The 27,646-nt window shown below is 38.1% G+C and overlaps 2 protein-coding genes across 3 annotated transcripts in view; both read left to right on the top strand.

Annotated features, from left to right (window-relative positions):
* mlxipl (MLX interacting protein like) overlaps positions 1-15,258 on the top strand; it is a 47,027-nt gene extending 31,769 nt beyond the window's left edge. Inside the window, exons 9-18 of the mRNA XM_079871845.1 lie at positions 72-702; positions 1,779-1,852; positions 2,576-2,798; positions 4,109-4,206; positions 4,293-4,412; positions 6,235-6,362; positions 6,891-7,014; positions 8,869-8,998; positions 13,458-13,564; positions 13,782-15,258. Coding sequence (XP_079727971.1) covers positions 72-702; positions 1,779-1,852; positions 2,576-2,798; positions 4,109-4,206; positions 4,293-4,412; positions 6,235-6,362; positions 6,891-7,014; positions 8,869-8,998; positions 13,458-13,564; positions 13,782-13,799 — 1,653 coding nt within the window. The 3' untranslated portion in view covers positions 13,800-15,258. The remainder of the gene's footprint in view (positions 1-71; positions 703-1,778; positions 1,853-2,575; positions 2,799-4,108; positions 4,207-4,292; positions 4,413-6,234; positions 6,363-6,890; positions 7,015-8,868; positions 8,999-13,457; positions 13,565-13,781) is intronic.
* Positions 15,259-16,589: 1,331 nt separating this feature from the next.
* The window catches only part of srrm3 (serine/arginine repetitive matrix 3), a 106,218-nt gene continuing 95,161 nt past the window's right edge, over positions 16,590-27,646 (top strand). For both annotated transcript variants that reach the window (XM_079871854.1, XM_079871853.1), the window contains exon 1: positions 16,590-16,750. The gene's annotated coding sequence lies outside the window, so the exon portion shown is untranslated. The remainder of the gene's footprint in view (positions 16,751-27,646) is intronic.

Raw genomic sequence — 27,646 nt, 5'->3', positions numbered from 1 at the left:
ATTAATCCCCCCAAAATTATAAGTCACAAACATTGTCAAATAATCTGACTTTTGTTTGTTTTCATCTGTAGCCTCCTCTCTCAGCTGGAAACTTATCCCAGCCCTCCTCATCTGTAAACCTGCCTGGACCCAGTTATCCTCGCCAGACCCTAAACCCCGACATGACCTTCAACCCCAGTGCTGAACCCTCAGATCCCAAGTTCAAAGGTCACACAGCAGAATACATCAGTGACTTCCATCCCTCTCTGAACCTGTCGTCCGGCATGACCCCGTACACGCAGCAGACGTCGTTCACCACTGAGATCGCTCAGGAAAACCCTTACCCGGCAACCTGTCTCAGACACAGATATTCCTCCAGCCAATCAGAGACCACGTCCACGGTTATCACACACACCGGCTCTGCCATGAGCACAATCCCATCGGACAGCCAGCATGGACACGGATACTCCAGTGTTGCTGAGATGTTTCCATCTTCCACCTGCATGTCTTTGAGTTACGAGCCCATAAACGTGTCTCAGCCCTCGGGCGTCCTCTCTCACTGCTTCTCTGTGCCGCAACAAGTGGGCGTGGCTTCCGGCAGGGGGAAGCACAAACACAAGACTGGAGGAACCCCATTGGTTCCCATGGTGATGACCTCATCCATAGCCCCGCCCACTCAGACGAGCTGCCTGGCCAATCTGCTGTCTTCCAGATCTCGCGAGCGTACGTTTGATTCATTTGTCTCTTTTTTTCCTACTTGGCCTTATTCAATTTGATTTTAGTGAGAATCTGAACGTTTAAAAGAATTTAGCATGTTCAAAACAATTGAAGATCATATTAAGCAGAGTTGCTATTAACTAAAACTGAAACTTTTAAAAATCATTTCTGTTCATTGTTTTAAAGCTGAAAAAAAGAAGAAGAGTTTTCATGTTTTTAAAAGAAGTCTCTTATGCTCACCAAGGCTGCATATATTTGATAAATAAACTGTAATATTGTTAAATATTATGACAATTTATTTATTTAAATATATAGTAAAGTGTAATTTATTCCTGTGATCAAAGCTGAATTTTCAGCATCATTACTCCAGTCTTCAGTGTCACATGATCCTTCAGAAATCACTCTAATATGATGATTTGATGCTCAAGAAACATTTATGATTATTATTATCAATGTTGAAAACAGTTATGTACAATTTTTTCAGGATTCTTTGATGAATAGAAAGTTCAAACAGTAAGACATTTTTTTTTTTTCATTGGGAAATAAAATAAATTAATATTTTTATTCATTAAGGATTCATTAAATTGATCAAAAGTGACAGTAAAGACATTTATAATGTTACAAAATATTATATTTCAAATAAATGCTGTTCTTTTGAACTTTCTGCTCATCAAAGAATCCTGAAAAGACAATGCATCACGGTTTCCACACAAATATGAAGCAGCACAACTGTTTTCAACATTGATAATAATCATAAATGTTTCTTGATCATCAGATCCTCATATTAGAGTGATTTGTGAAGGATCATGTGACACTGAAGACTGGAGTAATGATGCTGAAAATTCAGCTTTGATCACAGGAATAAATTACACTTTAAAATATATTCACACAGAAAACAATTATATTAAATTGTCATAATATTTAACAATATTACTGTTTTTTTGTTGTTGTATTTTTTAATCAAATAAATGCAGGCTTGGTGAGCAGAAGAGACTTCTTTTAAAAACGTAAAAAATCTCACTGATCCCAAACTTTTGAACGGCAGTGTATATGTACTAAAATAAAAAACTTTATATCTCCAGGAAAAACATCATTGAGTTTTGATGCTCCTTCAACGGGATTAAAAGGCCACAGACCAACATCACCCATCTCTCCGGTAAGATCCTGAACGAAACCTTTACAGCACACTGTAAAACAAGAACATAATACAAGCACACTGACAGACATTTAGACAAGAGAGACTGGAGTAATGATGCAGAAAATTCAGCTTAGATCGCAGGAATATAATTACATTTTAAAATGTATTCACATGGAAAACAGTATTCTTAAATTGTAATAATATTTCACAATATTGCAGTTTTTACTGTTTTTTTTTATCAAATAAATGCAGCCTTGGTGAGCAGAAGAGTCTTTAAAAATATAAAACAATTGACTGTTTTTTAGCTTTTTCTTGTAATTTATACTGAAAACTCAAGTACACTCAAAAATGACAGTCTTTTGACGAGAGAGTAATGATGCTGAAAATTTAGCTTTGCATCACAGGAATATAATTACATTTTAAAGTATAATTACATTGTATTCACATGGAAAACACATTTTTTCTGTGTTTTGTTTTTAAATCAAATAAATGCAGCCTTGGTGAGCATAAGAGACATATATATATATATATATATATATATTACAAAATTGACTGTTTTTTAGCTTTTTCTTGTAACTTATGCTGAAAATTCAAGTGCACTCAAAAAAATAACTTTCTTTTGAATATTGAACATGCAAAGTATACAACATAAATAATGAATAACCAAAAACATGATTTCATCCACATAACTCTTCATATCTTGGATGATAAGAATGCATTTTTTCTTCTTCTCCATTACAGCCAAAAAGCAGCAGTCGTGGAGGATCCCAGATTTCCCACAATCCCCCCTGGTCCTCTCCTGCCATCGCTCCTCTGTCACCGTTACACATGTCAGGCCACAGCGGCACCTCGCAGGGACACACCATTTCATCTCTGCTCGCGCAACAAACGCCACTTCTCATCCCCAAAACAGAAAAACTCTCCCCGGTTCAAATGCACACGAGTGACAGGACCAGTTTAACAGGTGTGTTGATATGTGTGGTTTTAATGCATCCCGTCACACAGTTTCAGTACATTTACAATCATATAATATCACAGATAATAACTCAAGCGTTGTGTTGTATGTTCAAAAGTAAGAAAAAGTTGTGATTACCTTCTTATTTTTTTATGCCGTGACTGAAATAAGCATCCATAGAAATGTCTTGTGTATTTTAGTTACTTTTTCAGGAAACATAAACATATATATATATTTTTTAGCAAAACACTTTATAAACATTAAGGGCCCTATCTTACACCCGGCGCAATGCAGTGCCAAGCACGATGCAAGTGTTTTTTGCTAGTTTCAGCCTAACGCAATTATCATTTTCACGTCTAGCGCCACTTTGTTTAAATAGCAAATGCATTTGTGGCCATTTGTGACCCATGGGCTGCTGGTCTGAGAACAAGGTGTGTGTTCTGGTGCATTGTTGGAGCGTTGCTATTTTGAGGAACAGAAATAGACTGAGCCATTGACCAACTGAACCCTGGTCTAAAGTCAATGCAGCAATATTTATTTTGTTATTTAATGAGCGCGTTAGTAATGTGCGCCTATAGGTGGGTCCACAACGCGCGTACACTCTGCTTATTACACACACAGGGACGCACACCTGCACACAAACATGACAAATATTTAAAATAAAAGGATTACAATGTAAAAGATTATTATTGTGTACATAAAGATATGGTGAATCCGGCTTGTCCCGTAGATGTTCTGCTTGTGCACTTTTACCTCGCGCACGAGCAGATCCGTTTGCGCTCTGGAGACGCGTTCGGTCTTTCCACTATCAAATCCCGTCATGTAAATAGCGAATCCTCCATGGCGCGAGCACAACTGGCATTTAAAGGGAATGGGAGATGAGACTCTGATTGGTTTAACGCATGTAAATCCCAAAACACACCCATTACTCATTAAGAGAATAGGGACAACACTTTTAGACCATGCACCGGGAGTACCGACCATTTTTCCCACCGTTAAACTAGCAAAAGTGGATTCGGACTCGCCCTCGCCCTCAGTGAACTTGTGCCATGCGCTTTAGACCATGCGCTTAGATCGTTAAAATAGGGCCCTATAAGTAATCCTCAAGGAACATATTAAAATAATACAAAAAATCCTTTAATTGCAACGTTTTATCTCAAAATTCTGACTTTTTTTGTTCGCAATTGTGAGTTTGTATCTTAGATAATAAAAAAATGTGTGAAATTGTGAGAAATAAACTCAGAATTGCAAGGGGGAAAAAGTTGTCTTCTTAAATTTGGCGGAAATAAGCTTCCATAGAAATGTCTTGTGTATTTTAGTTACTTTTTCAGGAAGCATGGGGCAGACGTCACCTACGAATCCGCCGGAGAAAAACCCAGAGGAGTTTCCTGGAAAAGCCAAGATGGAGTCATCAAGAGTAAAATCCCAAATCCACCCGCTGTGCATGTTTGTTTTATAACCGTGCGGTTCATGTTGTGTCGCTCATGTCTTGTTGTTTTACAGACAGACACGCGACGGATCACACACATTTCTGCCGAGCAGAAGAGACGGTTCAACATCAAGCTCGGCTTTGACACGCTTCACAGTCTGGTGACCACTCTCAGTTCACAGCCGAGTATAAAGGTAACACTCATGTCAGTGACTACTAGGGCTGGGACGACACGCCCATCTCCCGATTCAATACTATCACGATACTTGGGTGCCGATTCGACATGTATTGCAAATTTTTTTTTATTAAGAATTGCGATTCTACAAGTATTGCAATTTTTTTTAATTAAGTATTGCGATTCGATATTGCAATTTTTTTAACACTAGACCATCGGGAAAAGTTAAATCATACACTTATACAGACTGTACATGAGTCATATTTACAACAACAAATCATCACATCTTTCTGAGTTTTATTTCAGAAGCGTCATACAATACTACATAAATAGAAAAAATTATTTCTAGAATAAATGACTCAATAACAAATGTACTGTTCTCTCTACGTGTTTGCTCTCGAAGCGTGAACATAGACAAACAGCAAGCCAAACTCTGTTCAAGAGCCAGGATATGAGCGTCTTGCTCCTTTAATGGTACATGTAGTGCAATTTACATGGGCAAAAAACACCGGCCATTGAACCGAGTAAAACTGTAAATAAAATGAAAGAAATATAAAAAACGAATTAGAAATCAAAATGACATGCTTATTAACAGTGTAGCAAGTAAAATGTATACAGATACATTGCTAACTCGGGTTAGAAGCATTATCAATACAACGCACACCAGCGTCGAACGGCAATAACATAAACATCTTCAATTATATCACGTTTAAACTCCTGCAGTATACACTAGACAGATAAATTATTGAAATAAACTTACAGCCAATGCTTTCGTCAGGGATTAGAAGGATTGATGCAACACAAACATATCTCAAGCATTCACTGCACCATGAGCTCGCCGTTTCCTGTTACCCAATGCGCATTGTGGAAACGCGTCAAAATAAAAGTCCTCACATAGGAACTTACATAATAGCGGCAGTTAAATAAAACTTACACAGAATATTAAACAATCACGAAATTATAATATTTATAAACATAGATGTCCATTGAAAATTATACACAGCCTCTAACAGAGGCAGAACAACAAATACATGTTTTAACAGTCACTTGTCTCCACTTAGTGTACATGTATTTTTAATAATGTTTAAATGGTGTAATATTTGTGAATTGATTATGTAGCTGCTTATCCATTTTCTTGCAAGTGCCGTCAAGATTACTCTCTGGTGCCGTGAGACTCCGCCCACACGCTGTTCTGATTGGCTGACTCCGCCCACACACTGTTCTGATTGGCTGACTCCGCCCACACACTGTTCTGATTAGCTGACTCCGCCCACACGCTGTTCTGATTGGCTGACTCCGCCCACACACTGTTCTGATTGGCTGACTCCGCCCACACACTGTTCTGATTAGCTGACTCCGCCCACACGCTGTTCTGATTGGTTGACTCCGCCCACACACTGTTCTGATTAGCTGACTCCGCCCACACGCTGTTCTGATTGGCTGTGGGTTTTGATTGATTTTGACGCATCTCGCAGTCGCGTCTAGTCTAGTGTGGGCCGTCAAATTATTTGTCACTGGAATCTTATCGCGTCGTGTCTGTTTAGGGCCAGGTGTTAGTGTTAGTAATATGATCAAACCTCTAGCATTAACATTAAGTTCAGTGTGAGCTTCATCCTGCAGACATATTTTTAATATCATCTCATAATTTTTCAGCAGGTTTATTAGGCTGCTGTCACTTTAAGACCTGACTCACTGATCCAATATACTGTTACACATGCGTTTTCTTTCTCAGCTGTTTACATTCACTTAAAACTACAAATTATTTGCCGCTGGAATCTTATCGCATCGCGTCTGGTTAGGACAGGGTGTAACGCTCGTACTCTCGTTCCCACTGGTCTCAGATCAGTAAGGCCACCACACTGCAGAAGACAGCGGAGTACATCAGTAAGATGCAGCAGGAGAGAGCTCAGCTCCACGAGGAGGCTCAGAGACTGAGAGACGAGATCCTGGTGCTCAACTCTGCCATCAAGTGAGTGAGCTTCGGCTGCGTTACCATCTGACTTCAACATTAATGTGTGATGGTGATTGTTAGGGAAACACCGACATGAAAAATCTGGCCGATACGATAATCTTTATATTTGAAAGCCTATAACTGATATATTGGCCGATAAATCTGAATCCAAATTTTTATCTAATTTTTGAGAGCCTGATTGCAAAAACAAATGTCTCACCATTAAAAGCCATGTCCCAAGCATGTTCTCATTATAATTTTAATGTAGCCTATATGACAGACTTGCATGTTGCATTTAACTGTATTTTCCTTTTTTTAAGTGATTTCCAATCATATTTCAAGAAATTCAAAAACCATCATGTGTGCATCTGAAGAGTCTCAGCTGAAGGAAATAATCCATAATTTATCGGCTTTAATATATCGGCCAAATTTTCTTGTCGGGCCGATAATGATAACATTAAAAATGAACATATATCAGCCGATACCATTATGATGGCTGATATATCATGCATCCCTAATGATTGTATTTGAACTGTTTGTATGTAGTGTGTGTCAGCAGCAGCTTCCGGCCACAGGCGTCCCAATCACACGACAGCGATTCGACCACATGAGAGAGAAGTTCAGGGAGTACGTGAGGGCTCAAACGCTGCAGAACTGGAAGTTCTGGATTGTATCCTTCAAAGCTTACATCCTACAGTCTTCCTAATCTGAAACAAAGACTAGGGATAGTTCACCCCAAAATAAACATTCACTCTTCCACCACATGCCTTCCCCGATCTATATGACTTTCTTTCTTCAGATAAACACAAACGAATCGTGACGGTAATCCAAAACGACACCAGTCAATGTCTTCTGAAACAATAGGTGTGTGTACGAAAAATACTCATATTTTTAGCTTTTTAACCGGTCTACTGTCACACAAGCAAGAGAAATTGATTATTCTCCTAAAAATGTTTATCTGAAGAAAGAAAGTCATAGGTGAGCAAATGATGAGAAGTTTAACTATCCCTTTAAGGCTAGACACCCAGGGTGAATAGGGTATAAATATTAACTAATAGATATCAATATTCATCCCCAGTTGATGGACAGTGCTGGGCAGATTACCTCCAATTTACTACTTTTTGAGTACTTTTTACAACAATCAAAACAAAATACTTACTAAAAAAGATTCAAACTTATTTTATTTGTTTAGCTGCATGGCATGTGACCATTAACCGACATCAGAAATCAGTTCATTTATTATTATTCTTTATTATTATTATTGTCTTAATTTTATTATTGACCTAACTTGTTATTTTATAATCTCAGGGGATACTTCAAATAAATATATAACGTCAAAGAGGTTCAGCTGACCAAAAAATTGTGAGAATAACATGTAATCAATAAAAAAGTAACTGTAGTCTGATTACGAGTATTTTAAACGTGATATATAATCTAATTACAAGTCCTTTGGAATCTGATTACGTTATCCAGATTACATGTAATCATTTACTACCCAGCAACTGTTGATTGATTACTTTAAGAATTACTAACATTCTGGATATTAAAAGATTTATGAAATGTTACAAATGAGGCATTATCTAAATTAGATATTCACACATTTGCATACATTTACAGAACAGAAATCGGATAAAGCCATGTTCAAAATTCTTCATTTTGTTGACATATTAGTTAATGGGTTTTTTTTTTTCACTCCATCAATCAGAAAATACTGTCAACATCTAGAAAAAAAATTCAGCATGTTTCTAGGAATGTTATATAAATCAGGTGATATATATATATATATTAGGGCTGTCAAACGATTAATCGCGATTAATCGCATCCAAAATAAAAGTTTGTTTTTACATAATATATGTGTGTGTACAGTGTATAATTATTTTCTATATATAAATACACACACATGCATGTATATATTTAAGAAATATTTGCATGTATATACTGTGTATATATATTTATATTATATATAATTTATATTATATATAAATATTTTATATATAAATAACACATTTTTCTTAAATATATATTTAAATATATATGCATGTGTGTGTGAATATAGAAAATAATTATACTCCATACACACATATATTATGTAAACACAAACTTTTATTTTGGATGCGATTAATCGCGATTAATCGTTTGACAGCCCTAATATATATATATTTATTTATTTATTTATTTATTTATTTATTTTTTTTTATTTATAAGCAAACTGTAAAGTTTAAAATTAAATTGTAAATTTGCAAAAGTGGAGATTTCTGACTGAAACTCACCACCTTTAAAGATATGCATTGAAATTGAAATCTAGAGATGCAAATAGATGAAGTGTATTAAATAAACACTAAAATGTGTGTTTTCACTAGTCTAAAACAACACTTTTGGAAAGCCCAAAATCTCAAAATTGACCAGTTGCATGAAAAAACGATGTTTTTGCCTGTAGTGTCTCGCCTTGAGCATCCAAAAAATCTGTTCTGGTCCTATTAGCAGGATTAACTGATATTTTCCTGAACTGAAGCCGTTCCCGTAGTTCAGCATCATCATCGAGCCTCTGTTCGAGTCGTTTAACGGTATGGTGTCCACGGCGAGTGTGGATGATCTGTGTCGCAGCACTCTCTCCTGGCTGGACCAGCACTGCTCTCTGCCCGCGCTCAGACCCAGTGAGTGACCTCTACACCTCTCCACCTGTTCACCCTCAGACCTCACAATCATTGCAATTGACACTTCGCAGGGAGTTTGATTGACAGGCGATCTGACCAATCATAATCCGCCATTTTTGTCCGACAAAGCAGTCAGGAGAGTTAGTAGATTAACGTTGGAGGATTTGAACTTGAGAAACGGAGTGTACTGACGTCTTTCCGCAGTTAAAACAACATTCCTTCTGATGTTCATTCATGTTTATTTGATGCTATAAATGAACTAGAAGAAGAGATGATCGGTTCACCAGCAGCTTTAACTGAGCGATCTGTCAGACACATTAAAGAGACACAAAACGCTATTTATTGTTTACATTTCTTTAAAAAATTACCAAATTTGAAAGGTGATACTTTGTTGCATATCAAAAGTAACCTGGTCTGTCCTGTCTGTCAGTGTGTTGTCAGTGTCCAGTGAATGTTCGCAAAGACCCGCCCCCTTTAGTTACTGTTGCTATGTCCGACAAGCCACGCCTCTCTCACGTCACACATGTTCTCACGCAGTGAAACACACATCGCGGAGCAAAGACACTGACAACACACTGATACACAGGGCAGACCAGCTTACTTTTGATATGAAACAGTCTCACCTTTCAAATTTGGTCATTTATTTAAAGAAATTTAAATAATAAATACAGTTTTGTGTCTCTTTAATGTGTCTGACAGATCGTCTCAGTTAAAGCTGCTCGTGAACCGATCATCTCTTCCTTCTAGTTAAAGGGATATTTCACTGCTGGAAAGATGAATGTGTATTTAAATTGGGTCATTTATGTAGTAGAAATGTGAAATTATTTCAGAAGTTCGTGACTAGACTGAGAAAAGCCTGAAAATGTATTTTTGGCTCATGTGGATGAAAGACAACAACTCCCAGAATGCACTTGCTTCGCTGCCCTACGAGGACACTCCCAAGCCACGCCTACCGGTTACAGAGGGCAGTATCGGGAGAAATGATACAGCTAGGCTACTAGTCGACTCGAAACTGAAAAGACGGTGTTTTATCGTGAGATCCCCCTATGGGCGGGTTGAAGACATGCGGGACGAGCTCCTCCTACTGGCTGGAGTCTCTCGCCTCTGGACAAAAGATCCTCAGATGATGATAAATGACGATTTTTGCGATTTCCTGACACACAATACAGAAATCTCTGGTCTCAGGGGGACATGAGGGAGGGAAGCACGGTCATTCGAGAATACTACCGGGTTTCTACTGATACAAAGCTTAATGCTAATCGGAGAAGTATCGCTTTAATTTATAGCATCAAATAAACGTGAATGAACATCAGAAGGAATGTTTTTCAAGTTCAAATCCTCTAACTTTAATCTACTAACTCTCCTGACTGCTTTGTTGGACAAAAATGGCGGATTCGGCGGATTCGGCGGATTATGATTGGTCAGATCGCCTGTCAATCAAACTCCCTGCGAAGGGTCAATTCCAGTGTTTCACTCGCCGAATTAGATGTGTGCAAACTGTCAAATATATTCAGGAGTACATGTGCCAATAAAAAGTAGGCTCCTGTCAGGACTGCACGATTAATCGCAATTTACATGAAATCGCACTAAAGTCAAGTTGGCTTATCACGATTTTGAAATCGCAAAGGCCGCGGTTATTTTTTTATGCGCAGTTTCAGTGACGTACGGCTGTGTGAACACTCCATCTGAAAGCACTGTGAGTTTGAGTCACTTATATTGTGCATTTGAAAAAGCAACACGCATCAAACAGCTTTCCAAACATGAGAAGCATTTATGAACCTCTTGTCCAACAAAAGACGACATTTACTAACACGCTTTTCCTCCAGACTCACTTCATAACGACAGCTGAGCTCCTCCTGTGAGATGATGAGCTTCTGACACGGAATAAGGCAGTCGTGTGTTTATTAGTCATGTTTAATCAAAGCGTTTCAGTCTTCTGTTTATTCAGATACAGCGATACGGGCTTCCTGGAATGATGTGTGTTATCGTACTTCTGCGGCAGGGCATGTGTGTGTGAGGCGCCCTCTGGTGTTCAGATGGATATGTGGTGTGTGTGTGTGTGAGAGAGACGCCCTCTGGTGGTCAGGTGGATATGTGGTGTGTGTGTGTGTGTGTGTGAGACGCCCTCTGGTGTTCAGATGGATATGTGGTGTGTGTGTGTGTGTGAGAGAGACGCCCTCTGGTGGTCAGGTGGATATGTGGTGTGTGTGTGTGTGTGTGTGTGAGACGCCCTCTGGTGTTCAGATGGATATGTGGGGTGTGTGTGTGTGTGTGTGTGTGTGTGTGTGTGTGTGTGTGTGTGTGTGTGTGTGTGTGTGAGAGAGACGCCCTCTGGTGTTCAGATTGATATGTGGTGTGTGTGTGTGTGAGACGCCCTCTGGTGTTCAGATTGATATGTGGTGTGTGTGAGTGTGTGTGTGTGAGACGCCCTCTAGTGTTCAGGTGGATATGTGGTGTGTGTGTGTGTGTGAGACGCCCTCTGGTGTTCAGATGGATATGTGGTGTGTGTGTGTGTGAGAGAGACGCCCTCTGGTGGTCAGGTGGATATGTGGTGTGTGTGTGTGTGTGTGTGAGACGCCCTCTGGTGTTCAGATGGATATGTGGTGTGTGTGTGTGTGAGAGAGACGCCCTCTGGTGGTCAGGTGGATATGTGGTGTGTGTGTGTGTGTGTGTGAGACGCCCTCTGGTGTTCAGATGGATATGTGGTGTGTGTGTGTGTGTGAGAGAGACGCCCTCTGGTGGTCAGGTGGATATGTGGTGTGTGTGTGTGTGTGTGTGTGTGTGAGACGCCCTCTGGTGTTCAGGTGGATATGTGGTGTGTGTGTGTGTGTATGTGTGTGAGTGTGTGTGTGTGAGACGCCCTCTGGTGTTCAGATTGATATGTGGTGTGTGTGAGTGTGTGTGTGTGAGACGCCCTCTAGTGTTCAGGTGGATATGTGGTGTGTGTGTGTGTGTGTGTGTGTGTGTGTGAGACGCCCTCTGGTGTTCAGATTGATATGTGGTGTGTGTGTGTGTGTGTGTGAGACGCCCTCTGGTGTTCAGGTGGATATGTGGTGTGAGTGTGTGTGTATGAGACGCCCTCTGGTGTTCAGATTGATATGTGGTGTGTGTGTGTGTGAGATGCCCTCTAGTGTTCAGGTGGATATGTGGTGTGTGTGTGTGTGTGTGTGTGTGTGTGTGTGTGTGTGAGACGCCCTCTGGTGTTCAGATTGATATGTGGTGTGTGTGTGTGTGTGTGTGTGAGACGCCCTCTGGTGTTCAGGTGGATATGTGGTGTGTGTGAGTGTGTGTGTGTGAGACGCCCTCTAGTGTTCAGATGAAGCACTGTTTAATACCGATCAGCCGTTCTGCACTGACAAACTGCGCATAAAATAATCACAGCCTTTGCCATAATGTGCGGTGTCATTGCGATTAATCGTGTAGCGCTAGTTCCTGTGTGTCCAGACAGCAACATAGTGTCGGCCCAGATCCGGCCCACATCTGGTAAGTGTGGAATCCACGTGAACCATGTATGTGGGCCGGATCTGGGCCGACATTATGTTGCTGTCTGGGGAAAGTCTTAAAGGGGTGGTTGATTATGATTTCACTTTTCTAACTTTAGTTAGTGTGTAATGTTGCTGTTTGAGCATAAACAACATCTGCAAAGTTACAACGCTCAAAGTTCAAAGCAAAGGGAGATATTTGCTTTTAAAGAAATCTCTTTTTAAGGACTACAACAAACGGCTGGTAGAGACTACACCACATTCCTCCCGGGTTAGTGACATCACCAACCCTAGAATTTACATAAACCCCGCCCCCTGAACATGATTTATAGATTATCAAGACAGAATATGCTAATCAATGGCTAGAAGATAACTCCACATCAGCTTCATAAATTCATCAACTAACCATTCAGAAATGTCCTGTTGCTTCTACATGTTGTCACTTCTTCTTGAGTCATCTTTGAGTCTTCTTGAACATAAAAGGCTAAAAGTTTTTGAAATGTTCAGTGCATGTGTGTGTGAGGTAAAAGGACACAAGCTGTTGAAGCTCCGCCCCCTGTGCCGGGAGCAGCAGCTCATTTGCATTTAAAGGGACAGACACAAAACGGTGTTTTTTCTCACCCTCAAAAAGTGACAATTTTAACATGCTATATAAAAATATCTGTGGGGTATTTTGAGCTAAAACTTCAGAGACTTATTTTACATCTTGTGAAAAGGGCATTATACCACCCCTTTAAATTTAGTGTTTTTAATTTAAGGTCATATAGAGATCAGGTAATCTGAGCATCTCTCTCCCTGTTTCACCCTCAGACCAGGACATTTCTTTTATATAACTCTGATTGTGTTCGTCTGAAAGAAGAATGTCATACACACCTAGGATGGCTTGAGGGCGAGTAAATCATGGGCTAATTTTCATTTTTGGGTGAACTATCTCTTTAATAAAGGGTTATAAAATCTCTCTCTCTCTCTCTCTCCAGCTGTTTTGAGTTCACTCCGTCTGCTCAGCACCTCCACATCAATCCTTTCAGATCCCAGTCTGGTTCCCGAACAGGCCATCCAGGCTGTCAGTCACGGACATTCATCCCTCGGCTACAACCAATGACATTCATCCCTCCTCCCTCGGCTACAACCAATGACATTCATCCCTCGGCTACAACCAATGACATTCATCCCTCGGCTACAACCAATGACATTCATCCCTCCTCCCTCGGCTACAACCAATGACATTCATCCCTCGGCTACAACCAATGACATTCATCCCTCATCCTTCGGCTACAACCAATGACATTCATCCCTCATCCTTCGGCTACAACCAATGACATTCATCCCTCGGCTACAACCAATGACATTCATCCCTCATCCCTCGGCTACAACCAATGACATTCATCCCTCGGCTACAACCAATGACATTCATCCCTCTTCCTTCGGCTACAACCAATGACATTCATCCCTCGGCTACAACCAATGACATTCATCCCTCATCCTTCGGCTACAACCAATGACATTCATCCCTCCTCCCTCGCCTACAACCAATGACATTCATCCCTCCTCCCTCGGCTACAACCAATGACATTCATCCCTCCTCCCTCGGCTACAACCAATGACATTCATCCCTCGGCTACAACCAATGACATTCATCCCTCCTCCCTCGCCTACAACCAATGACATTCATCCCTCATCCCTCGGCTACAACCAATGACATTCATCCCTCCTCCCTCGGCTACAACCAATGACATTCATCCCTCCTCCCTCGGCTACAACCAATGACATTCATCCCTCATCCCTCGGCTACAACCAATGACATTCATCCCTCGGCTACAACCAATGACATTCATCCCTCATCCCTCGCCTACAACCAATGACATTCATCCCTCATCCCTCGGCTACAACCAATGACATTCATCCCTCCTCCCTCGGCTACAACCAATGACATTCATCCCTCCTCCCTCGGCTACAACCAATGACATTCATCCCTCGGCTACAACCAATGACATTCATCCCTCCTCCCTCGGCTACAACCAATGACATTCATCCCTCGGCTACAACCAATGACATTAATCCCTCGGCTACAACCAATGACATTCATCCCTCGGCTACAACCAATGACATTCATCCCTCGGCTACAACCAATGACATTCATCCCTCCTCCCTCGGCTACAACCAATGACATTCATCCCTCCTCCCTCGGCCACAACCAATGACATTCATCCCTCGGCTACAACCAATGACATTCATCCCTCGGCTACAACCAATGACATTCATCCCTCCTCCCTCGGCTACAACCAATGACATTCATCCCTCGGCTACAACCAATGACATTCATCCCTCGGCTACAACCAATGACATTCATCCCTCATCCCTCGGCTACAACCAATGACAGCACGCTCTCAAACCCGCAGCCAATCGTTCGACCCTCATGCTCATCCAATCACGACAGCAACGACCAATCACAATGTACTCTCACAAATGCAGCCAATGATGCTCTTTCCCACATATATACAAGTGCTTATTGATGGTAAATGGTTTAGTTGTCTGTTCTTTTCATTATTTATAGGAAAACTGAAGCTGATCAGAATTGATGCGTTTTTCATGTGCCGTTTAATGCCTTGCTCTTGAGGACACTGCATAGTTTCTCCTGTTGATGTTATTGCTCTGTAATTCTCAAAATATCAATGAATGTGAGTGTTTTACAGTATAACGTTTTGTGCCTTTGTTTTGTTGGTCTTTTCAACAAAGTGTGAATTTCCCTCCAGGAATAAATGTAAGGTTTGACTGTGATGGCTTTAGTGTTTGATGGCACTTTGCACACACACACTGTCCCACAACTTTATTTAAAGCATCAGAGGCACATTATTTTGTTATTTTTTTGGTGAGATCTATTAGATAAACCATTATCTAGCATACAGTTGAGCTATCATGAAAAGTAACTAGATTTAATATCTATACACAGACATTACAATGAAATGTAAGTGCAATTTTAAAACATAAGAAATAACAATTTGTACCCTTTCTGCTGCATCTTGTGTAGACATTAGACAATTATTTCATTACATTTTCTTAATTTTTTAATGAATTGAGAATTAATTGTGTGTGTGTGGAGATGTATATATATTGTGTGTGTGTCCGTATATGAATGTGTGTGTGTGTGGAGAGATATATATATATTGTGTGTCTCTGTATATTAATGTGTCTGTGTGTGTGTGTGTGTGTGTGTGTGTGTGCGTGTGTGGAGATGTATATATATAGTGTGTGTGTCTGTATATGAATGTATATGTGTGTGTGGAGATATATATATATATATATATATATATATATATATATATATATATATATATTGTGTGTGTCTGTATATGAATGTGTGTGTGTGTGTGTGTGTGTGTGGAGATGTATATATATAGTGTGTGTGTCTGTATATGAATGTATATGTGTGTGTGGAGATATATATATATATATATATATTGTGTGTGTCTGTATATGAATGTGTGTGTGTGTGTGTGTGTGTGTGTGTGTGTGTGTGTGTGTGTGTGTGGAGATGTATATATAGTGTGTGTGTCCGTATATTAGTGTGTGTGTGTGTGTGTGTGTAGATATATATATATATATATATATATATATATATATATATATATATATTGTGTGTGTCTGTATATGAATGTGTCTGTGTGTGTGTGTGTGTGTGTGTGTGTGTGTGTGTGTGTGTGTGTGTTTGTTTGTGTGTGTCTGTATATGAATGTGTGTTTCTTTGTTTGTGTGTGTGTGTGTGTGTGTGTTTATATGTGTGGGTGCGTCTGTATTTGTGTGTGTGTGTGTGTGTGTGTGTGTGTGTGTGAGACAAAATGAAATGTGTCTGTGGTAACCGTATCTCACCAGGTGTCGCTAGTGAGTTCACTCTTTTATACTCGTCTTTCCTTCACATATTATAAACGCCTTTAACTTACTCTTTTATGAATTGTTATTGTCATTACTTAATCAGCCTGTTTTTAGGTTCCCTCCGATTATTTATTTTTTAATGTGAAGTAGAGTTATTCGTATTGAAATTAGTCAGTAGTGCAGTTGCGCCTCCCGGCCGCAGGGTGTCGCTGTGTCTGACGCGCTTCGCTGGAATCGTCCCGTTCTCGGTCGCTGTCCAGCACTGAGCGTTCAGCACTGCGCGCGGAGGACAGCTCCCGATCCTCAGAGGAACACACACACACACCAGACCACCGCAAAACCAGAGGAACACACACACCAGACCACCGCAGAATCGCATCCTCATCCACAACACCAACCGGTAAGATTATACTCGCAAATTCACCAGATACTCGCAAAAATAGCGCAGGAACAACACGAGAGTGCGCGTGAGCATCAAACACACACACACACACACACACACGACGCTATAAGCGCTTAATGTGATTAAACGCGATTACTATCAACGCCGATTCTTTTGTCCTTTATGGACTCTGTTTATGTGTCTGTGCAAATCAAACACAAACTCGTGACATTAAATAACATTTCCCTCTTTAACGACCGTCCGACAAAACCGCTGTTTCGCTCATAATAACAAGACGCGTTTCAAATGAACGATGACGTAGAGTAGTTTACGTTTTTCCTAAAAAAGTATTGATTTAAATGACATGATCTCGATATCTGGATCAAATAATGGTCCGATGAATGCGCGTTACGGTAATCATTAGAGATCTGACCCGAGCCACAGAGAAGCAACACTCAGTAACACATTATTCTGTGTCATTCATGTTTAATCATAACAAAAGCGGGTTACACTTTATTTTTATGTGACGTAGTTACATTATAACTACTGCGTATTATTAATTAACTACACGCACTTATATATTTACGATAAGGGTTTTGGTTTAGGGTTAGTAACTTGTAATTATGCATAATTTACTGTTATTACTATAGTACGTACATGTAGTCACGTGTAACTACGTCACCTCAGAATAAAGCGTTACCCAAAATCTAAGAACTAGTTGTATATTATCACTATTATATTACTACTTGTTTATTAATTTCGCATTGTCTTGCCATACTTTGCTGTATTTATGAGTTATACTAAGCTATGTGTGTTATTCTTATATGTTTGCATCATGAATGATGTGTAATATGGACGTGGTGTTTCTGGAATAGATGATGTGTGTGTGTGTTGAAGGCAGTGATTGACAGCTCCACACACACACCCTCTCCTGAAGAGCTGTACCCCGTCTTTACTCAGGGGTCACCGCCTCAGAGAGAGACTCTTAATGCAGGGGTTAGTTATCCAGCGCTGGCTGTCAGTAATTCCCAGGGTGGCGTTTGATTCTGCATATCTGCAGTTATGTTGATTTATTTCCGCGTGCTCAACTGAATATATTGTGTAGTTCTCCTGAAAAGGCTGTAGGAATGACATGCAGATCTGGTGTTTCAGGGGCTTTAGCTCTGCAAACCTAATAAGAGCTTAGCTAGCACATGATCCGGATCCAGCAAACACTGTCAAGATGCTCAAGCTTTCATAATTATGAGACCCTGGATCACGTGACGCACGGGTATATCTGTGGCAATATCCAACAATACACTGTACGGGTCAAAATTATCCATTTTTCTTTTATGCCAAAAATCATTAGGATATTAAGTAAAGATCATGTTCCATGAAGATATTTAGTAAATTTCCTACCGTAAATATATCAAACATGTATTTGTGTGAGTGAATGCTGCACAATCGCCAACATAAATGAACAACTTTAAAGGAGATTTTCTCAATGTTTTGATTTTTTTGCATCCTCAGATTCCAGATTTACAATAGTTGTGTCTCAGACCAAATATTGTCCTATCCTAACAAACCATACGTCAATGGAAATCTTATTTATTCAGCGTTCAGATGACGTATGGGTCAATGACGTGACGGGTCTTTTTTTTTTTGTCCAAAGGCCTTAATAATAATAAAAAAACAAATATATAACATCCAAAGTATGTAAGGTAGTACAACTTTATCTCTTTTACTGAATCCAAAAGGTTTTAATTATATTTTACTACATATAAAGGTATTTTAAAGATTTTGAAGTGTCAAAAAGTCATTCGGTAAAACCGATATAGTAAATATTTAAATGGAATAATATTGTTTTTAATAACTAAAGGAACTACAATAATACAAATATAAAGCAGATAAGGCTCTTTTTTCGCCTTTCCCTGTGCAATGTTTTATTTGAATATGTTGGAGTGTTTAGAGTAGTCCAATAAATGATTACATTTATGAGATCAGTGATCATTTGTTTTAATATTTCTTCTGTGGTACACACTATATACTATCTCAACATCAATGTCAAATCAGTTTTTAACTTTCAAATCAGGGGTTAAACCGAATGACTTTTTTGGTAACATTTTTTCCATCTTGTAAAAAATGTCAAAAAACAGTGTTAATTCATTGTACAAACCACAAAATCTTATTGTTAACACCTAGGTAAACTAAAAAAATGGTTTCAAATATAGTTATATCTCCATTCTATTTTTTTACACTTTTAAAAACTTTATTCGTCAATGACCCGTATACATCTCAATTTCAGAAAATTTCTCCATGTGACTTTGGTTTTGAGGTCACATATGTTTTCTGGAGTTCTGTTTCTGATCCGCTGTCTGTGAGCGAAAATAGTGAACGGTCTAAAAATATTGCCTGAGAAATTTAAGACTATTGAAAAAAAAAAAAGTGCAATGTTTGCGGAGTCTTTTTTTCTTTTCTTTTCTTTTGGGCTGCAGCTATGTGACAGTAAATACATCTGAGATCAGTTTCTTGTGTGTGTGTGCGTGTGTGTGTGTGTGTGTGTGTGTGTGTGTGTGTGTGTGTGTGTGTGTGTAAATGTTGAGAGTCTCTGAAAGTAATTCCAATAAAATGTAATTGATGCTTCCTTGTGCAAAACTCACCAGCGGATCATCAAGAGTGTTAGTATCAGTGGACCGTCTGCTTAACCCTTGTGTTATGTTGGAATTCTGTGCACTCCCCTTATGGTCCGGGTCAAATTGACCCTAATTGGATTCAATACAATTCCTCAAAAATCACACTATGAAAAACAACAAAGATTCAGGTACAAACTGTAAACTTTTAATATCAACATTTGTCAAATATTCCAAAAAATATATATCTGAAGATATGATTTAACGAAAATGTTTTTTAACCATTTTTTAAAACTGTTTGAAACAGTTTTTTAAAAACAACATTTGAATATACATTATATTTATATATATTTGCATATACCTTTTTTAAACTTTTTTTTTTTTTTTTTTTTTTTTTGCTTAGAACATCATAACTGAACAATTAATTAATCTCAGCTCATTTTTCCTGCTGTCTATGTCGAAGTCTCAAGATATTTCAGATATCTTGAATATATAAATGAGAGCTTATTTTACTATCTGTGTCTGTCAAAGATTTTCATTTGTAATTTGCAATTAATTCTGAACACCATGATTTAGCTTTTTCAAGTGTGTTTGGTTTGGGTTAGAGCACTTTTAGATACACTTACACTTTAGAACTGGAGTTGATGCCCTGACATACATAAAAATAAATGTTTTTATTTTGTGTCTGTACAGTTGCTTTTGAATAGCTGACTATGAGGGTCAAATTGACCCGCGAACATCACGAAAGGAACAGTAATTTTGTTTGTATATGTAAAAAAACACCAGCATGTTGAAACTTTGCATGCATGTTCATGATGATAAATGAGAAAAAGTCACAAAATATCAAGAAAAAAAACATAGGTTAACCAGTATTTCCAACAACTAGAAAATCTAAACGGGTCAAATTGACCCGCAACATAACACAAGGGTTAAAGCTACAATATATCATTTTTTTTCGCCACTAGGGGTCGCTAACCTCTTACAATAGCAAAGGCTTATGTTGATGACGCATAAAGGCGGGCATACACTGAGCGATTTTCATCCGATTTTGAGCCGAAATCTGACTCGTGCGACTCTTTTTCGGGTCGGGCCGATTTTCAGCTTTGTTGTGCGTCGTACAGTGTTCATCTACAGGGGTAAACGAGAGGCGATTAACCTTTCCCGACCGGCAATCGGATGGTCGGATGAATTTCTGGCATGTTAGAAATTTTGGGCGCTCCTCGTGACTATCGCACAGTTGAAGCAGAGCTACGAACTGATCGCCCTAAACTCAGTGTTTTTCCCCTCACTGCGCCTGCGTGAAAACAGAAGTTTAACCATTTCATCTGCAGCAAAAAAAAAAAAAAACCCCGAAAAGAGGGAGATCTTTAAGCTCTGTATTTCAAACTAGCTACAAATTACTGTTGCTTACCTCCCGTTCCTGTTGCAAAATGGATGAACCATTACCCACGTCTTCCAAGCCACCTGCGATGTATCTACACCGTGCCGCTTTTATTCATTTGTTAAACAATGTTTTTGAAATAAAGCTGTTTTTTATTTTCATTGATTAATTATTGCAGACTGTTAACAATTAATTATATGCCAATAATTCATTGTAATCGACCTAAAAGTTTTAGACAATTTTCAATAAGGAGGAAGCTTCTATGTACCGTAATATTTTATCATCCTCACAGCGCGTTGGTTATGCTATGAAATGATTGCGTGGCAAATTAATTATAATAGCCTGTTAGTTTAATAATAAAAGTAGCCTAGGCCTTCCCTAATAATAATAATAATAATAATACAATAATACTAATAATAATTTAGTACATAAATTGGAAATGCTAAATCATTTTGATATTGATAGCTGATGCTTGTTTTGATAATATCTCTGGATACGTGATATCGTCTATTGGCGCGACCCGGCACGAGGGTTTATCGCTCATATTTCACACGTACAGTGTGAGCAGTGAAGTCGCAGCTCGATGATCGGACCGTATAGTGTGAGCACATAAATCCTGAGCTTTGGCTTTACTTCGCATGCGATCTACTCTCTCAGTGTGAGTACGTACCTTGCTGAATTCACACAGACATCGCACAGTGTATGCCCGCCTTTAGCGGAGTTATGGAACTTGTCATCATTCTGAAGGATCTAATAATGTTTATGGATGAGTGAATTCATTGATGTTTTTAACATGACTGTGGAATGAAACAGGGCGCGAGTGCTAAAGAGAGACAGATCTCAGCGCCACACGCGAGTCCCGCGGATATAAAGGAATAAGGACATTTCATTCTACCGAACTAACTTACCCACTAGTGCTGAATAATACTCACACAGGTCAGTTTATTAGACGAATGAAACTAGTGAGGGAACGCAGCTCTGTTTCACTTGCTCGACACTATCACACTAAACTGCACTTGAGTGTGTTAAAGTTATAATGTTATTCTGTGTTAGTTTGTATGAGACTAGCAGTGAGCAAGATCAACATTAGAATAACATACTGATCATATTCTAACATTTCATCATATTGAGCTGTATAACATTGATTCGTTTTATGTACATTTGCTCACCTCTACATTTGCGCGTCTCTGTCAAGTGGAAGTTAGCCGCGGACGCTAGCTCTCGGCATCTCGAAAACGTCATGATATTGATCCTCGTTTTAGTTCTCCTTTTGTCCCAAAGTCTGCTTGCCATGGTCCATAATGTTTGAACGAAGCAACAACAGCGCGAGCGTGCCGCTAGACGTAACGCAGTTGTCCACGTCTGTTGCCATGGTTACTACGGCAGTACGAGCGGAAACCAGGGATAACGCGGATGTTACGTCATTGACAGGCGACAAGTGAACCGGGATGAGCCATTATTTAAAATGGGAATTTCCCTGAAATTAAAAATCTTTGGGAACTTTTGGGACATTGTAAGTACACAACTGCAGGAAATGTAATTTTTGGATATTTTATTACAAAAATCTTACATGTTGTAGCTTTAATCTCTGCTAACACTTTATTTTGATGCTCCGACGCACCATAAGTGAGTTTTCACCTGCATGTCCACTATCTCTCATTAGAGCATTAGTGTTAGCTTAGAGAACTGGTTCCCAGAGGCATCTAACACTCGTTTCACACTCGTCCATGTTGTTTGGCAGACGAGTTTCTCTTTTGTAAATTCGGGCTACAAATGTTTGCCTGATGACTGAAACCGTGTGTTTGCGCCCCCTAGAGGCCGCTTGACCTCATTAATATTCATGTTTTGATCTGAAATATCTGCATATTGACAGCTTCTGAAATGCAAACACTTATGCATACATAGAATAAACTTGTTTATGAATTGCATGGATTACAATAAAGGATTTACACACATATAGCTTATTTATAAAATGAACATGTTTACATTTAGAGGCTGATTTTACATTGACATTGTGCACTTCATGCTCATGCTAGAATACATCATTCTGCAAGCAAAAAAAAAACACATCTTTCTCCATTGATGTTCTTTTATTCATATTAATTGCTAATGTTTCATTATATTAGCTATATTATTATATGTTTCACCTATGGGCTCTTAAAGCAACTGGTGTAAAGATGAAGTCGAGAAAGTGCACACTGTATGTATGAAGGCCAGCGAAAACAAACGCGAGGTAGTGTGTTATATCTAAACCCAGGTTTCTCTCTCTCTCACCCCAGTCTTTTCTTTTCTCCCTCCATTTTATCAAAACTTTCTCCCCTTATTCTCTCTTCTGTCATTCCACTGGTTAACATGCGTGTGTGTGTGTTCCAGCATATGCCTGTCCTCTAACTGCACATTGGAGTGTGTGTAATGCTAAATGGGAACGTTGACTCTCAGCAGACTCTCGTTTTTCTGTCTATTTATTTGTAGAATTTCACAGCAGAGTTCGTCTATAAACACCATTACAGAACAACAGTAGAATTAGAAGAAATGCATGTAGACCTTTTGCAATTTCCGACTTCATATATTATCCAGGCGTTCTGAGTAAAAACCTGAGAATATTAACCATGCATTTTACCACACACACACTGCAGTCATCACAGTCATAATGTGGCGCTGAAGGGAGACGGACATGGACTAGTACGATTCAAACGTCAGTGATGTCAAACACCTCAGAGAATAATGATTATAATGAATAAATTAAAGTATTGTATGACTTAATAAGATTTTGCATTAGTCACGTGAACACATTTTATAATGCTTTTATGGTGCTATTAATCTTGTTGAAGCTCCAGCTCCCATTATGAAAAACACACTTTCTGCAAACATTAAAAGCATTTATACTTCAGTGTGAATTTAATGCATAATTAACGATGTTAACGATTCAACACTAGAAACACACACTTATGATTGCATTTCTGCTGAGAAATAAGCATCATTTAATATTCAGTTGGTTATATCTAGCGATCAGAGAAATATGGAAGATTGTTTGTTTCCGCCACAGAATAAAACATTTAAAAGATAATTGCGACTTTTTTATCTCACAATTGCGAGTTTACATTTCTCAGAATATAATAATTCTGACTTTATATCTCGCAATTCTGAGAAATGTAAACTCGCAATTGTGAGATAAAAAAGTCGCAATTATCTTTAAAATGTTTTATTCTGTGGCGGAAACAAACAATCTTCCATATTTCTCTGATTGCTAGATATAACCAACTGAATATTAAATGATGCTTATTTCTCAGCAGAAATGCAATCATAAGTGTGTGTTTCTAGTGTTGAATCGTTAACATCGTTAATTATGCATTAAATTCACATTGAAGTATAAATGCTTTTAATGTTTGCAGAAAGTGTGTTTTTCATAATGGGAGCTGGAGCTTCAAAAAGATTAATAGCATCATAAAAGCATTATAAAATGTGTTCACGTGACTAATGCAAAATCTTCTGAAGTCATACAATACTTTAATTTATTCATTATAATCATTATTCTCTGAGGTGTTTGACATCACTGACGTTTACTACAGCGGATGGAGAAGGAAATAATCATTTCAGTTTTTATTATATGATTGACTTCATAAAACTTGGAATATGGGGTACAAGACACTATTTGCATCATTTTTTTCAGCTTGACAGCCCTAAACCTCTATTATTATTATTATTATTATTATTAAATGTAAATGAGCACTCTGAGCATTCTTCTCTTGTGTTCATACGGGTTTGGAAGCACATGAGAGTATTCTAGGATTTCTACACTGATCTCAGGGTTCAAAGAGCCTATCAGACACAATGTGCCAAATCCACTTTCAATCAGAATAGAAACAGAATCTTTTGAGTCACATCAAAGACAACGTTCATTTCTAATCTAACATCATGTGATCTGTTCTGAGTGCTTTGGGCTCAACATCATGAAATATTATTTCGTCTGTGGAACACAAAAGAAGATATGTTTGTGTGTTTTTTGTTTTGTTTTTGCCAAAAATATCTTATAAATGTCGTATAAATGCATACAGGTTTGGAAGGACATGAGGATGAGTAAATGATGACCCAATTTCCCTTTAAAATAAACTATTATTGTTAAATATGATTAAAAAAAATTGTAAACTATTTAAATTGTTTAATAATATTAATATTCTTAAAATAAATTATTACTATCGTTTACATTTGTAAAAAAAAAAAATATTAATATTAATCAATAATATTAATATTGTTGTAATAAAATATTTATATTATTTAATAATATTAATGATGTAATAGTAAAAAAATAAAATATTGTGTCTTGTTGTTTGGATATGGATGTTCTTATTTAGATTTAAAGGGATTTTTAATTTCCTTGAATTGAAGTCCATTTATAATTTTTGCCATTATTTTTCATGACTCTTTTCTGACCCTTAAAATTAAACAGGCTTTTTTTTTTTTTTTTTTTGCAACTGTAGTTCACCAAGCATAACCATAACTCAGTCTCTCAGAACTCTTCGGGCTGCACGATATTGAAGAAAAGTGCGATATGCAATAACTTATTAAATAATGTGATATGCGATTCGATAATGTGTGTGAAATAAACTTAATTATCTTTAAAATATATTTAAAATTATATAACCTATATGTGTTTCACATTCTTCTTGTGACAAGAAAACATCCCTACAGCTTCTGAAAGTGAACATCAGTGTTTTACTGAAACATAAGAAGTGTTATTTAACATCAGTGTAAACCTCAGGGGTCAGGTTGCTTAGTTTTCACTGTATGAATTAAATATATCCTGATTCTTATTAAAGCTACAAAAGTTATTCAGCCGAGAGCAGCGAGTGATTTTCTCTTTGTCTTTAGTTCATGACCCGTTGCGATGTGCATATCGCGATATATACATTTGCGATATCTCGATATATTGTTCAGCCCTAATTCTGAGTGAGTCTCTCAGACTGGGGCCGGTTTCACAAAGATAGACTTTGACTACGGCTTAGATATAGTAGATAGTCAGATTTCAGATAGACATCTAAATCAGACCGTTGCACAAAGCACTGAAGACTCTGACTGTCTTAAGTAGGACTACACTGCAGTGCATTCTGGGTAAAATAAGACACTTTTCAAAACAAAAAACATGGCGGATCGAGTAAGCGCATTCAGCCGCTCAGTGCAGAAAATATGTGTTTGTTGGAGGAGTTTAACAGTTACAAGGACATTTTACTTGGGAAATTTAGCGGAGAATGTAATAACAAGAAGAAATGTTTAAATTATGAGCCATTTCCCCTTTTCTTTTGGCTGTTTATAATGTACCTGATTGTTACTGCTGGTTGCCAAGGTAACAGAGTCTTAGACCTAAGTTAGCCTGGGGGTAAGAGGTCTAATTCTTTTGGTCTAAATTAAGTCAGTCTTTATTTTTGTGAAACAGTCTACCTTGCATTAGACTAGTCTATGAGCAAATTTAGACTTGTCTAACACTATAGACCGCTCTAAAATAGCTTTGTGAAACCGGCCCCTGGTTTTCTGAATCCGTCCAGTCGACTGATTCAGATTGGTTCAGGTGTTCACGGTGTCTCTGCTTCATATTCCATGGTTTTGCCACGATCATCTGAGCTCGTGATTCTGTAGAGAAACACAGCGCTGGTCTGATGGAGAGAGCAGATGAAAGCGCATTATTGAAGGCATGAGGGGAGATGAAATAAAAAACTGTGTTTGAAGCTGCGCTGCTCATGCGTTTGTCCACTGAGACAGCCGAGGACTCGTTCTGCTCTTTCTCTTGCTGACCTTTCTATCCTCGGCTGCTTCTGACTGACTTCACAGTCGCTTCTAATGACTCTAGCATCAGCGACATCAAAATACAGCCGATTTACATTCTTAATGCATGTTCCTGGTGGTGTTGTGCGAGGAAGCTTGTTGTGCATGGAAGCATTGCACATTTTTATCTCACAATTCAGACTTTTTATCTCACGCAATTGTGACTATAAAGTCAAATTCACGTGATATAAAGTCACAGTTGCATGTTATTAAGTCAGAATTGCAAGATATAAACATGCAATTCTGAGAATAATGTCAGAATTGAGAGTTTATTTCACGCAATTGCGATTTTAGGCTATATCTCATAATTCTGACTTTATAAATCGCAATTAGTCGCACTGACTTTATAGTCGCAATTGTGTGAGATAAAAAGTCTGAATTGTGAGATGTGAGAATTAAAGTCAATACCTTTTTTATTTTTTATTCTATGGGGGAAACAAGCTTCCATAGTTGTTGTTCATGATTCATCAGTGCAAAAAATATCATATTCAGTCATTCTTAATAATAAAATTTCTTCCAGTTTTTAGTTCAGTATAATAACCATAATTTAAAAACTAGCCATCAATTTATTTATTCTTTGGTTTAAGTACCTGCAATTTGACTCGTGCCAGTTTGACATCTATTTGATTTTTATTTATTTTTATTGAATATCAGTGTACAAACCAGGTAGGGAACAATAATACGCATATGAAAATCTAACCAAATAATTAAATCTCCAGTTGTATATCTATCATTTTTGTATATTATGTTAATTAAGGTTTCTCCAATTTTTCCCCAAGCCTCTCTAAAAAAAGCTGGGATGTTTCAAAATATGGACGAACCCAACCATTTAAATGTTTAACTTATTGGTTTGGGTTTCTCCATATTTGACCCAGCATTTTTTATTATTTTTCAGTTAACGTTTATTTCAAGTAACAAAAATGTATTTTCATGCTTTTAGCTTCAGGTTTAGTGAACTATAATAACCATAATTTAAAAACTAGACATGATTCTTTTCTTGGTTTAAGTTCACTGCAATTTCACTCGTGCCAGTTTGACATCTTTCAAATATGAATGCAATATGCATATGAAAATATAACCATGTAAACATGTAATTTAATCTCCATT

The sequence above is a fragment of the Squalius cephalus genome (assembly GCF_949319135.1).
Source record: "Squalius cephalus genome assembly, chromosome: 5".
NCBI classification, from domain to species: domain Eukaryota; kingdom Metazoa; phylum Chordata; class Actinopteri; order Cypriniformes; family Leuciscidae; genus Squalius; species Squalius cephalus.
Note: the sequence above shows the minus strand (reverse complement) of the source record. Positions and strands in the feature narration are given on the sequence as shown.